Below are 14,330 nucleotides of genomic sequence, written 5' to 3' on the forward strand. Positions count from 1 at the left end.
CGGCTAGTGTTTGTAGCAGCCTCAGCGCGGCTAGTGTTTGTAGCAGCCTCAGCGCGGCTAGTGTTCGTAGCAGCCTCAGCGCGGCTGGTGTTCGTAGCAGCCTCAGCGCGGATGGTGTTCGCAGCAGCCTCAGCGCGGCTGGTGATCGCAGCAGCCTCAGCGCGGCTGGTGATCGCAGCAGCCTCAGCGCGGCTAGTGTTCGCAGCAGCCTCAGCGCGGCTAGTGTTCGCAGCAGCCTCAGCGCGGCTAGTGTTCGCAGCAGCCTCAGCGCGGCTAGTGTTCGCAGCAGCCTCAGCGCGGCTAGTGTTCGCAGCAGCCTCAGCGCGGCTAGTGTTCGTAGCAGCCTCAGCGCGGCTAGTGTTTGTAGCAGCCTCAGCGCGGCTAGTGTTTGTAGCAGCCTCAGCAGCCTCAGCGCGGCTAGTGTTTGTAGCAGCCTCAGCGCGGCTAGTGTTTGTAGCAGCCTCAGCGCGGCTAGTGTTCGTAGCAGCCTCAGCGCGGCTAGTGTTCGCAGCAGCCTCAGCGCGGCTAGTGTTCGCAGCAGCCTCAGCGCGGCTAGTGTTCGCAGCAGCCTCAGCGCGGCTAGTGTTCGCAGCAGCCTCAGCGCGGCTAGTGTTCGCAGCAGCCTCAGCGCGGCTAGTGTTCGCAGCAGCCTCAGCGCGGCTAGTGTTCGCAGCAGCCTCAGCCATTGAGTTTCTTACTGAGAAGTTCTGTTACCGAAATCCCTAATTTGTTTAGGAAAAACATTCCCTCTCCCCTCGCTCTCTTTATTGGAAACCTGTAAGAATCACATGCATGTGCCCAATAGGGCCTGACCTATAGCCTATCATGATCACATCAATAAATTGGTTATAACAAACTCCGAGCCCAGTAACATGTTACAGCAAAATGGATGTGGAGGACGCGAAAAAGAAACTTGAAACGGGCTAATGTTTACTGGTTGCTCAGGAGGGGAAGTCAGGTTAACCCAGGCCTCCAGCTCCATGGTGGTCAGGTTAACCCTAACCCAAAGGAGGGTATAGGAGCAGCTCCATGGTGGTTAGGTTAACCCTAACCCAAAGGAGGGTGTAGGAGCAGGCCTCCAGCTCCATGGTTTGGTTAACCCTAACCCAAAGGAGGGTGTAGGAGCAGCTCCATGGTGGTTAGGTTAACCCTAACCCAAAGGAGGGTGTAGGAGCAGCTCCATGGTGGTTAGGTTAACCCTAACCCAAAGGAGGGTATAGGAGCAGGCCTCCAGCTCCATGGTGGTTAGGTTAACCCTAACCCAAAGGAGGGTGTAGGAGCAGCTCCATGGTGGTTAGGTTAACCCTAACCCAAAGGAGGGTGTAGGAGCAGGCCTCCAGCTCCATGGTGGTTAGGTTAACCCTAACCCAAAGGAGGGTGTAGGAGCAGCTCCATGGTGGTTAGGTTAACCCTAACCCAAAGGAGGGTGTAGGAGCAGGCCTCCAGCTCCATGGTGGTTAGGTTAACCCTAACCCAAAGGAGGGTGTAGGAGCAGGCCTGCAGCTCCATGGTGGTTAGGTTAACCCTAACCCAAAGGAGGGTGTAGGAGCAGCTCCATGGTGGTTAGGTTAACCCTAACCCAAAGGAGGGTATAGGAGCAGGCCTGCAGCTCCATGGTGGTTAGGTTAACCCTAACCCAAAGGAGGGTGTAGGAGCAGGCCTCCAGCTCCATGGTGGTTAGGTTAACCCTAACCCAAAGGAGGGTGTAGGAGCAGCTCCATGGTGGTTAGGTTAACCCTAACCCAAAGGAGGGTGTAGGAGCAGCTCCATGGTGGTTAGGTTAACCCTAACCCAAAGGAGGGTGTAGGAGCAGCTCCATGGTGGTTAGGTTAACCCTAACCCAAAGGAGGGTGTAGGAGCAGGCCTCCAGCTCCATGGTGGTTAGGTTAACCCTAACCCAAAGGAGGGTGTAGGAGCAGCTCCATGGTGGTTAGGTTAACCCTAACCCAAAGGAGGGTATAGGAGCAGGCCTGCAGCTCCATGGTGGTTAGGTTAACCCTAACCCAAAGGAGGGTGTAGGAGCAGCTCCATGGTGGTTAGGTTAACCCTAACCCAAAGGAGGGTGTAGGAGCAGGCCTCCAGCTCCATGGTGGTTAGGTTAACCCTAACCCAAAGGAGGGTGTAGGAGCAGCTCCATGGTGGTTAGGTTAACCCTAACCCAAAGGAGGGTGTAGGAGCAGCTCCATGGTGGTTAGGTTAACCCTAACCCAAAGGAGGGTGTAGGAGCAGGCCTCCAGCTCCATGGTGGTTAGGTTAACCCTAACCCAAAGGAGGGTGTAGGAGCAGGCCTCCAGCTCCATGGTGGTTAGGTTAACCCTAACCCAAAGGAGGGTATAGGAGCAGGCCTGCAGCTCCATGGTGGTTAGGTTAACCCTAACCCAAAGGAGGGTGTAGGAGCAGGCCTCCAGCTCCATGGTGGTTAGGTTAACCCTAACCCAAAGGAGGGTGTAGGAGCAGGCCTCCAGCTCCATGGTGGTTAGGTTAACCCTAACCCAAAGGAGGGTGTAGGAGCAGCTCCATGGTGGTTAGGTTAACCCTAACCCAAAGGAGGGTGTAGGAGCAGCTCCATGGTGGTTAGGTTAACCCTAACCCAAAGGAGGGTGTAGGAGCAGCTCCATGGTGGTTAGGTTAACCCTAACCCAAAGGAGGGTGTAGGAGCAGGCCTCCAGCTCCATGGTGGTTAGGTTAACCCTAACCCAAAGGAGGGTGTAGGAGCAGCTCCATGGTGGTTAGGTTAACCCTAACCCAAAGGAGGGTATAGGAGCAGGCCTGCAGCTCCATGGTGGTTAGGTTAACCCTAACCCAAAGGAGGGTGTAGGAGCAGCTCCATGGTGGTTAGGTTAACCCTAACCCAAAGGAGGGTGTAGGAGCAGGCCTCCAGCTCCATGGTGGTTAGGTTAACCCTAACCCAAAGGAGGGTGTAGGAGCAGCTCCATGGTGGTTAGGTTAACCCTAACCCAAAGGAGGGTGTAGGAGCAGCTCCATGGTGGTTAGGTTAACCCTAACCCAAAGGAGGGTGTAGGAGCAGGCCTCCAGCTCCATGGTGGTTAGGTTAACCCTAACCCAAAGGAGGGTGTAGGAGCAGCTCCATGGTGGTTAGGTTAACCCTAACCCAAAGGAGGGTGTAGGAGCAGCTCCATGGTGGTTAGGTTAACCCTAACCCAAAGGAGGGTGTAGGAGCAGCTCCATGGTGGTTAGGTTAACCCTAACCCAAAGGAGGGTGTAGGAGCAGCTCCATGGTGGTTAGGTTAACCCTAACCCAAAGGAGGGTGTAGGAGCAGGCCTCCAGCTCCATGGTGGTTAGGTTAACCCTAACCCAAAGGAGGGTGTAGGAGCAGGCCTGCAGCTCCATGGTGGTTAGGTTAACCCTAACCCAAAGGAGGGTGTAGGAGCAGCTCCATGGTGGTTAGGTTAACCCTAACCCAAAGGAGGGTGTAGGAGCAGCTCCATGGTGGTTAGGTTAACCCTAACCCAAAGGAGGGTGTAGGAGCAGCTCCATGGTGGTTAGGTTAACCCTAACCCAAAGGAGGGTGTAGGAGCAGCTCCATGGTGGTTAGGTTAACCCTAACCCAAAGGAGGGTGTAGGAGCAGCTCCATGGTGGTCAGGTTAACCCTAACCCAAAGGAGGGTGTAGGAGCAGCTCCATGGTGGTTAGGTTAACCCTAACCCAAAGGAGGGTGTAGGAGCAGGCCTCCAGCTCCATGGTGGTTAGGTTAACCCTAACCCAAAGGAGGGTGTAGGAGCAGGCCTGCAGCTCCATGGTGGTTAGGTTAACCCTAACCCAAAGGAGGGTGTAGGAGCAGCTCCATGGTGGTTAGGTTAACCCTAACCCAAAGGAGGGTATAGGAGCAGGCCTCCAGCTCCATGCTGGTTTTACAAGGCTGCTATAAGGAGATGAAGACACCGGAGGGTATAGGAGCAAGCGTTGTGAGTATTGTGTGCCACACAGTTGCTGTTTTAAAAAAAAAATATTGCAATCTAACAATTTAGAACAGGGTTAACAAGTGTACCAGAGTCTGTTTTAACGGAAAAAAGGAATATATAAAGCCTTTATTACAGCAGACTAAAAACGGTTGCATGCATTAGTGAATTGCGTTTTATTTATTGTTTAGCCTAATTGTTCAAAGCTCCCTTTGTTATTTAAACCAAAATGCTTGATTGCATTTCAAAGCATGAATGTCTCGTATGCGCTGTGATGGCATGAACGAATGAGTGATGGATAAAAGTAGCCTATATATTGAAATATAGGCCTAAGTAAGTTACGGTATTAAGACTAAACAGGATGCGCTCTTAGGCCTACAGCTCCATGGTGGTTATACAAGGATACTATACAGAGCCTACTAATGATAACGACATTACTGATTATTAAAATGATGATAATAAATGTAAATAACAATGAGGAGATCAGGAAAAAGGAAGTTGCATGAGCAAGCGCTGCGTGCATATGTGTGACAAACAGGTGGTGGTAGATTACGATATGTTTTTTGCCCGTGTCGAACAGTGTAAACACTAAATAAATAATACCAGGCTGTTTTAATGAAGAAGAATTAGCAAAGATTAAAAACAGCCGCATCTGTGAAATTGCTCTGTCCGACATTTTGCCGTTGCATGAGGTTTGATGCTCACGGAATCAGTGGCCCCCACAATGGATTAATTAGTCCACTGAAACAAGTGCAAATCAGATAAGTGTTTTGTGCCCCATGAATTATTTTGTATTTTTTTTATGCGACTGCTCGACTAAAGATATCTCGGTCGACCAACAGCCTATCGACCAAACAATTGGCCAGTTGATTAAATGGGGTCAGCCCTATGTTCAACATAGGAGGGCCAAAAACAGGAAGCAGCTCTTTCAGTAGTTTAGTTGGAATAGGGTCCAGTAGGCAGCTGCAAGGTTTAGAGGCCGTGACTATTTTCGTGAATGTGTCGAAATACAGGATAAAAAATCTTGAACGTCACCATTGATTCTAGGTCCTGGCAGTTCTGTGCAGAATCAGGACAACTGAGTTTTGGAGAAATACGCAGATTCAAAGAGGAGTCTGTAATTTGCTTTCTAATGATCATGATCTTTTTGTCAAAGAAGTTCATGAATTCATCACTGCTGAAGTGAAGGCCATCCTCACTTGGGTAATGCTGCTTTTTAGTTAGCTTTGAGACTGTCAAAAATAAATGTTTTGGTTTGTTTTTATTCTCCTCAATCAGGTCTGAAAAGTAGGCTGATCGAGCAGCAGTGAGGGCAATCCAACATTGAACGCAAAGCTTTTTTTTTTTTTTAAATGTTATTTAATCTTTATTTAACTAGGCAAGTCGGTTAAGAACAAATTCTTATTTACAATGACAGCCTACCAAAAGGCCTCTTGCTGGGGCTGGGATTAAAAATACAGGACAAAACACACATCACGACAAGATACACCACAACACAACATAGAGGTCTGAGACCACAACAAAGCATGGCAGCACAGCATGGCAGCACCACGACAACACAGCATGGCAGCACCACGACAACACAGCATGGCAGCACCACGACAACACAGCATGGCAGCACCACGACAACACAGCATGGCAGCACCACCACATGGTAGCAGCACAGAACATGGAACAAACATTATTGGGCTCAGACAACAGAACGAAGGGCAAGAAGGTAGAGACGACAATACATCACGCGAAGCAGCCACAGCGGTCAGTAAGAGTGTCCATGATTGAGTCTTTGAATGAAGAGATGGAGATAAAAGCATGTCCCTTAACTGACCTGACTTTTAGTTTTCCCGAGCATCTACCATAAAAAATGAAAACATAGTTCCTCGTGTTTGATATTCCTGCGCTCTCGCATGACTCTCCAGTAAATAGGCAGAATAACTACCGAAATTATTCCAAATGTTGTGACAGTGATTTAAAGATGCATTATGCAGAAATCACTCCACCATTTTCTGGTTGCAAGTTCATATCCCACCAGTTATATGACATGTCGGCCATATTGGCCCCGCCCTAGTTCATATCCCACCAGTTATATGACATGTCGGCCATATTGGCCCCGCCCTAGTTCAGATCCCACCAGTTATATGACATGTTGGCTATGTGGCCCCGCCCTAGTTCATATCCCACCAGTTATATGACATGTCGGCCATGTGGCCCCGCCCTAGTTCATATCCCACCAGTTATATGACATGTCGGCCATATTGGCCCTGCCCTAGTTCATATCCCACCAGTTATATGACATGTTGGCCATATTGGCCCCGCCCTAGTTCATATCCCACCAGTTATATGACATGTCGGCCATATTGGCCCCGCCCTAGTTCATATCCCACCAGTTATATGACATGTCGGCCATGTGGCCCCGCCCTAGTTCATATCCCACCAGTTATATGACATGTCGGCCATGTGGCCCCGCCCTAGTTCATATCCCACCAGTTATATGACATGTCAGCCATATTGGCCCCGCCCTAGTTCATATCCCACCAGTTATATGACATGTCGGCCATGTGGCCCCGCCCTAGTTCATATCCCACCAGTTATATGACATGTCGGCCATATTGGCCCCGCCCTAGTTCAGATCCCACCAGTTATATGACGTGTCGGCCATGTGGCCCCGCCCTAGTTCAGATCCCACCAGTTATATGACGTGTCGGCCATGTGACCCCGCCCTAGTTCAGATCCCACCAGTTACATGTTATCTAACCAGGTGCACGCCCCTTTAACCCCTGTTGCATGTCTGTGTTTCCCAGGTAACCGTCAGTACTCTGGATAGACGGAACAATAAGTTGATATTTAAGGTTCATCTCATGGAGCTGGACGAGAGAGTTTTACTTGACTTCAGACTATCCAAGGTAGGAGATACGGACGTGTGTGTGTGTGTGTGTGTGTGTGTGTGTGTGTGTGTGTGTAATACAACTGTAAATGCACTCAGTTGACTATATCTGACTGTCTTTGCAGTATCCTGCATCACTTCATGGATACTGATAGGGTGTGTGTGTGTGTGTGTTACAGGGCGATGGTCTGGAGTTTAAGCGTCTCTTCCTGAAGATCAAACAGAAGCTAAGTGACATCATCAGCACCCAGAGAATACCACTTCCTGTCACATGATCAGATGCCATCTGCGTCAAGGAACACACACACCAGAAGACATCAGGCGGCGTGTTTTACCATCCTCATGCGTACCGGAAATCCACCAAAAGTCCCCACCAGGATAGTAAAACAAGGAAAAATCTCCTTCGCGGGTACATTTCCCAGGTCCCCATGAGGATAGACCATTTTAAGCTAAGGGAAAAGGATTTTGAATGAAATACATTTCAGGTCCCCACAAGGATAGTAACACACATGGTGTGTGTAGTTGCAGTAGCTGGGACCATAAACAGAAAATGATCCTCACCGACCATATTGATCACTTATCACAGGCATTTTGCTGAAATTATTTATGATCAGTAGCCTTTACTAGAGAAATGTCAAGTTTTGAAATGAAGTGTGCTAATATGGGTGATTGTCAACGGGCCAATATAACTACGGCCATCACACTAGTAGTTTCAAGGTGCACAATGTTATAAACACATCTGTACTTTATTATTATCACATCAATTCAGGAAATGTCTCTCGGTGTAGGTCTCTGTCTCTCTCGTGTTGGTGTGTAACCCTTATTGTGTATCAAATAAAATAAGTTGTGATAAAGTACAGTTCTTATTTCAACCTGGAAGGCAGAACAGACAGAAGGTGCTTAGGCTGCATTCACACCATCTCTTATATTGGTAAATACCAGCACATGACTTGGAAAAATCCACTTGCACGCCCTTCCAACTGATAATTACTAGTGGGAAACTCGTCTATCATCTCTGAGCCTCGACTTCTCCCACATGCTGAACTCTGACATCACATACTAAGGAAATTACCTTGATAACAGCATTTTTGGAAGTTAAATGCAACAGCAAAACATTATTTATGAAAAACAATCTATTAGTATGGTATTTGAACACTAATGTTTTTGAGCATGATAGCTGTACTTTCAATACAAATTGTATTTGCCGAGTTTCCCACTTGTTATGAACGCAGCATTATCCAGTATGTATGGATGTGTGTGTGATCTTCAGCCCGTTGCCATGACGGTGATGGTGACGGTGACAGGGTCGTTGTCCTCAGCGGGTAGAGGAGGGGAGACGGGGGAGGCAGAGAGGGGGGAGGCAGCCCTAGGAGAGGACATGGACGGACCTAGAGAAGAGAAGATTAATTTATCATCATAGAACTGATTGGATTTATTAACATGTTAAAGATCCAGTATATAACTTTTTGGGTGACGTGACCCAAATTAACATAGAAATGTGAGTTATAGATCTGTCGTTCTCATTGTAAGCAAGTCTAAGAAGAGGTAGATCTGTTCTTTGTGCTCTATATGCTTCCTTTTCTTAAATTTGGTTTTGTCTTAGTTTGTGTTTGATACACCAGCTTCAAACATTATTTTAGGTTATTGAAAATATATTTCACAGTTTGGGTATACAATGATATGCTCTGGATTAGAGCATCTGCTAAATGACTACAATGTAAATATTCTACACTTGTTTTGTTTTGTCTCAAACTGAAATTAGACAAACAGAATTGTGGCAACCAATCACGGAGCGATTGCTACATATTACTACTTTAATGACATGGGCCTGGGGGGAGATTACATCTCATTATGTTAATGAGACATTAGGGTACCTGGGCTAGGGGAGGGGCAATGTTCTGTAGCTCCTCCCTCTCCGTCAACTCCTCCCATCACCTCATCATCAGGCAGGTTGATGTTCTCCCTGGACCGGCTGTGCTGCCTACACACGCACACATTATACACACATCATATACATGTATATATATATACATACAAACACACATACACTTATTATATATACATTTTATATATATATATATATATATACACACACACACACGCACACATATATATACACATTATACACACATTATACACACACATATATATATACACAAACACATACTATATACACATGATACCCACATTATATATAAACTATAAAATCCAAATAACTTCCCAGATCTTCATTGTAAAGGGTTTAAACACTGTTTCCCATGCTTGTTCAATGAACCATAAACAATTAATGAACATGCACCTGTGGAACGGTCGTTAAGACACTAACAGCTTACAGACGGTAGGCAATTAAGGTCACAGTTATGAAAACTTAGGACACTAAAGAGGCCTTTCTACTGACTGAAAAACACCAGAAGAAAGATGCCCAGGGTCCCTGCTCATCTGTGTGAACGTGCCTTAGGCATGCTGCAAGGAGGCATGAGGACTGCAGATGTGGCCAGGGCAATAAATTGCAACGTCCGTACTGTGAGACGCCTAAGACAGTGCTACAGGGAGACAGGACGGACAGCTGATCGTCCTCGCAGTGTCGGATCTCGTGTAACAACACCTGCACACCTGCAGGACAGGTACAGGATGGCAACAACAACTGCCCGAGTTACACCAGGAACGCACAATCACTCCATCAGTGCTCAGACTCTCCGCAATAGGCTGAGAGAGGCTGGACTGAGGGTTTGTAGGCCTGTTGTGAGACAGGTCCTCACCAGACATCACCGGCAACAACATCGCCTATGGGCACAAACCCACCGTCGCTAGACCAGACAGGACTGGCAAAAAGTGTTCTTCACTGACGAGTCGCGGTTTTGTCTCACCAGGGGTGATGGTTGGATTCGTGTTTATCGTCGAAGTAATGAGCGTTACACCGAGGCCTGTACTCTGGAGCGGGATCGATTTGGAGGTGGAGGGTCCGTCATGGTCTGGGGCGGTGTGTCACAGCATCATCGGACTGAGCTTGTTGTCATTGCAGGTAATCTCAACGCTGTGCGTTACAGGGAAGATATCCTCCTCCCTCATGTGGTACCCTTCCTGCAGGCTCATCCTGACATGACCCTCCAGCATGACAATGCCACCAGCCATACTGCTCGTTCTGTGCGTGATTTCCTGCAAGACAGGAATGTCAGTGTTCTGCCATGGCCAGCGAAGAGCCCGGATCTCAATCCCATTAAGCCCGTCTGGGACCTGTTGGATCGGAGGGTGAGGGCTAGGGCCATTCCTCCCAGAAATGTTTTGGAACTTGCAGGTGCCTTGGTGGAAGACTGGGGTAACATCTCACAGCAAGAACTGGCAAATCTGGTGCAGTCCATGAGGAGGAGATGCACTGCAGTACTTAATGCAGCTGGTGGCCACACCAGATACTGACTGTTACTTTTGATTTTGACTGCGTTGTCTTGGCTGTGTGCTTAGGGTCTTTATCCTGTTGGAAGGTGAACCTTCGCTCCACTCTGGAGCAGGTTTTCATCAAGGAACTCTCTGTACTTTGCTCCGTTTATCTTTCCCTTGATCCTGACTAGTCTCTTAGTCCCTGCTGCTGAAAAACATCCCCATAGCATGATGCTGCCACCACCATGCTTCACAGTAGGGCCAGGTTTTCTCCAGACGCGACGCTTGGCATTCAGGCCAAAGAGCTTAATATTGGTTTAATCAGACCACATGTTTCTCATGGTCTGAGAGTCCTTCAGGTGCCTTTTGGCAAACTCCAAGCGGGCTGTCAGGTGCTTTTTACTGAGGAGTGGCTTCTGTCTGGCCACTCTACCATAAAGAGGCCTGATTGGTGGAGTGCTGCAGAGATGGTTATCCTTCTGGAAGGTTTTCCCATCTCCACAGAGGAACTCTGGAACTCTGTCAGAAAGACTAACAGGTTCTTGGTCTCCTCCCTGACCAATGCCCTTCTCCCCAAATAGTTTGGTCGGGCATTCAGCTCAAAGAAGAGTGTTGGTGGTTCCAAACTTCTTCTTCTTATACACACACACATATTATATACACATTATATATATATATATATATATATATATATATACAGGTGAAGTTGGAAGTTTACATACACCTTAGCCAAATACATTTGAACTCCGTTTTTTGCAATTCCTGACATTTAATCCTAGTGAAAATTCCCTGTCTTAGGTCAGTTAGGATCACCACTTTATTTAAGAATGTGAAATGTCAGAATAATAGTAGAGAGAATGAATCACATTCCCAGTGGGTCAGAAGTTTACATACACTCAATTAGTATTTGGTAGCATTGCCTTTAAATTGTTTAACTTTGGGTAGCGTTTCGGGTAGCCTTCCACAAGCTTCCCAGAATAAGTTGGGTGAATTTTGGCCCATTCCTCCTGACAGAGCTGGTGTAACTGAGTCAGGTTTGTAGGCCTCTTTGCTCGCACACACTTTTTCAGTTCTGCCCACAAATGTTCTATGGGATTGAGTTCAGGGCTTTGTGATGGCCACTCTAATACCTTCACTTTGTTGTCCTTAAGCCATTTTGCCACAACTTTGGAAGTATGCTTGGGGTCATTGTTCATTTGGAAGACCCATTTGCGACCGAGCTTTAACTTCCTGACTGATGTCTTGAGATGTTGCTTCAATATATCCACATAATTTTCCTTTCTCAGGTCTCCATCTATTTTGTGAAGTGCACCAGACCCTCCTGCAGCAAAGCACCCCCACAACATGATTCTGCCACCCCCGTGCTTCACGGTTGGGATGGTGTTCTTCAGCTTGCAAGCATCCCCCTTTTTCCTCCAAACATAACGATGGTCATTATGGCCAAACAGTTCTATTTTTGTTTCATCAGACCAGAGGACATTTCTCCAAAAAGTACGAGCTTTGTCCCCATGTGCAGTTGCAAACCGTAGTCTGGCTTTTTTTATGGCGGTTTTGGAGCAGTGGCTTCTTCCTTGCTGAGTGGCCTTTCAGGTTATGTCGATATAGGACTCGTTTTACTGTGGATATTGATACTTTTGTATACTTTTGTTTCCTCCAGCATCTTCACAAGGTCCTTTGCTGTTGTTCTGGGATTGATTTGCACTTTTCACACCAAAGTACGTAATCTCTAGGAGACAGAACGCGTCTCCTTCCTGACCGGTATGACGGCTGCGTGGTCCCATGGTGTTTATACTTGCGTACTATTGTTTGTACAGATGAACGTGGTACCTTCAGGTGTTGGGAAATTGCTCCCAAGGATGAACCAAACTTGTGGAAGTCTACAATTTTTTTTTCTGAGGTCTTGGCTGATTTATTTTGATTTTACCATGATGTCAAGCAAAGAGGCACTGAATTTGAAGGTAGGCCTTGAAATACACCCACAGGTACACCTCCAATTGACTCAAATGATGTCAATTAGCCTATCAGAAGCTTCTAAAGCCATGGCATCATTTTCTGGAATTTTCCAAGCTGTTTAAAGGCACAGTCAACTTAGTGTATGTAAACTTCTGACCCACTGGAATTGTGATACAGTGAATTATAAGTAAAATAATCTGTCTGTAAACAATTGTTGGAAAAATGACTTGTGTCATGCACAAAGTAGATGTCCTAACCGACTTGCCAAAACTATAGTTTGTTAACAAGAAATTTGTGGAGTGGTTGAAAAACGAGTTTTAATGACTCCAACCTAAGTGTATGTAAACCTCCGACTTCAACTGTATATATACACACACATAATATATACACGATACCCACATTATATATATATATCCCGTGTTACATACACACATTCTACATACGCATATTTTACACATGGCCTGTATGACTCCATACTCACATTCCAAACAGCATGTCATGGAGTCCTGTTTAGAGACAGGAGAGTTAAGGTCACATTAAACTGTTGTTGTTTCCTGATAACTCCTGGTCAGGGTCAAACTGGACAGTTTTATCTCAATCTCTTCATTCAAAGACTCAATCATGGAAACTCCTGAACTGTGTCAGCATGCTAGTCAGGGTCATAATGCATTTGTATTTATTATGGATCCCCATTAGCTGGCAAGGCAGCAGCTACTCTTCCTGGGGTCCAGCAAAACATTATAATACATTCACAAATTTCACTACACAATGTGTGTCCCTGGGGTCAGGGTCATCATGCTAGTTAGGGTCAGGGTCAGCATGCTAGTTAGGGTCAGGGTCATTATGCTAACTGGATGGTTAGAGTTTCCATTAACTGGATGGTTAGGGTTAGAGTTTCCATTAACTGGATGGTTAGGGTTAGAGTTTACATTAACTGGATGGTTAGAGTTTACATTAACTGGATGGTTAGAGTTAGAGTTTACATTAACTGGATGGTTAGGGTTAGAGTTTACATTAACTGGATGGTTAGAGTTAGAGTTTCCATTAACTGGATGGTTAGAGTTTACATTAACTGGATGGTTAGGGTTAGAGTTTCCATTAACTGGATGGTTAGGGTTAGAGATTACGTTAATTGGATGGTTAGAGTTTACATTAACTGGATGATTAGAGTTTACATTAACTGGATGGTTAGAGTTTACATTAACTGGATGGTTAGGGTTAGAGTTTACATTAACTGGATGGTTATGGTTAGAGTTTACATTAACTGGATGGTTAGAGTTTACATTAACTGGATGGTTAGGGTTAGAGTTTCCATTAACTGGATGGTTAGAGTTTCCATTAACTGGATGGTTAGAGTTTCCATTAACTGGATGGTTAGGGTTAGAGTTTACATTAACTGGATGGTTAGAGTTTACATTAACTGGATGGTTAGGGTTAGAGTTTACATTAACTGGATGGTTATGGTTAGAGTTTACATTAACTGGATGGTTAGAGTTTACATTAACTGGATGGTTAGAGTTTCCATTAACTGGATGGTTAGAGTTTACATTAACTGGATGGTTAGGGTTAGAGTTTACATTAACTGGATGGTTAGAGTTTATATTAACTGGATGGTTAGGGTTAGAGTTTACATTAACTGGATGGTTAGAGTTAGAGTTTACATTAACTGGATGGTTAGGGTTAGAGTTTACATTAACTGGATGGTTAGAGTTTCCATTAACTGGATGGTTAGAGTTTACATTAACTGGATGGTTAGGGTTAGAGATTACGTTAATTGGATGGTTAGGATTAGAGATTACGTTAATTGGATGGTTAGGGTTAGAGTTTCCTTGGGTCCTGCAACATTAAGGCAGTTATATGCAATTAAAAATGTTACATTACATTTCAAAACACTTTTCACAACACATTAAGTGTTGACTCCCAGATATCTACAATACAAAATCCATGTTTACGTGTGTGTTTCTGTGTGTGTGTGTCTCTTCACAGTTCCGCTGTTCCATAAGGTGTATTTTTATCTGATAAATCTGATTCTACTGATGTACAGTTACCTAATGTGGAAAAGAGTTCCATGTAGCCATGGGCTTTACATAGTACTGTGTGCCCACCATAGTCTGTTCTTGAGTGTTGCAGTGATTTCCCTCGCTGTAGTAGCTGGCGTGTATAGTGTTGAGTCATCCGCATACATAGACACTCTTTACTC

The 14,330-nt window shown here is 45.9% G+C and overlaps 1 protein-coding gene across 2 annotated transcripts in view; it reads left to right on the forward strand.

The window, feature by feature from the left end:
- chek1 (checkpoint kinase 1) overlaps positions 1-7,656 on the forward strand; it is a 40,229-nt gene extending 32,573 nt beyond the window's left edge. For both annotated transcript variants that reach the window (XM_014129921.3, XM_045690328.2), the window contains exons 12-13: positions 6,720-6,821; positions 6,982-7,656. In XM_014129921.3, coding sequence (XP_013985396.1) covers positions 6,720-6,821; positions 6,982-7,077 — 198 coding nt within the window. In that variant the 3' untranslated portion in view covers positions 7,078-7,656. The remainder of the gene's footprint in view (positions 1-6,719; positions 6,822-6,981) is intronic.
- Positions 7,657-14,330: the final 6,674 nt, after the last annotated feature.

This window comes from Salmo salar, chromosome 11 (genome assembly GCF_965601325.2).
Source record: "Salmo salar chromosome 11, fSalSal1, whole genome shotgun sequence".
In the NCBI taxonomy this organism is placed as follows: Eukaryota; Metazoa; Chordata; class Actinopteri; order Salmoniformes; family Salmonidae; genus Salmo; species Salmo salar.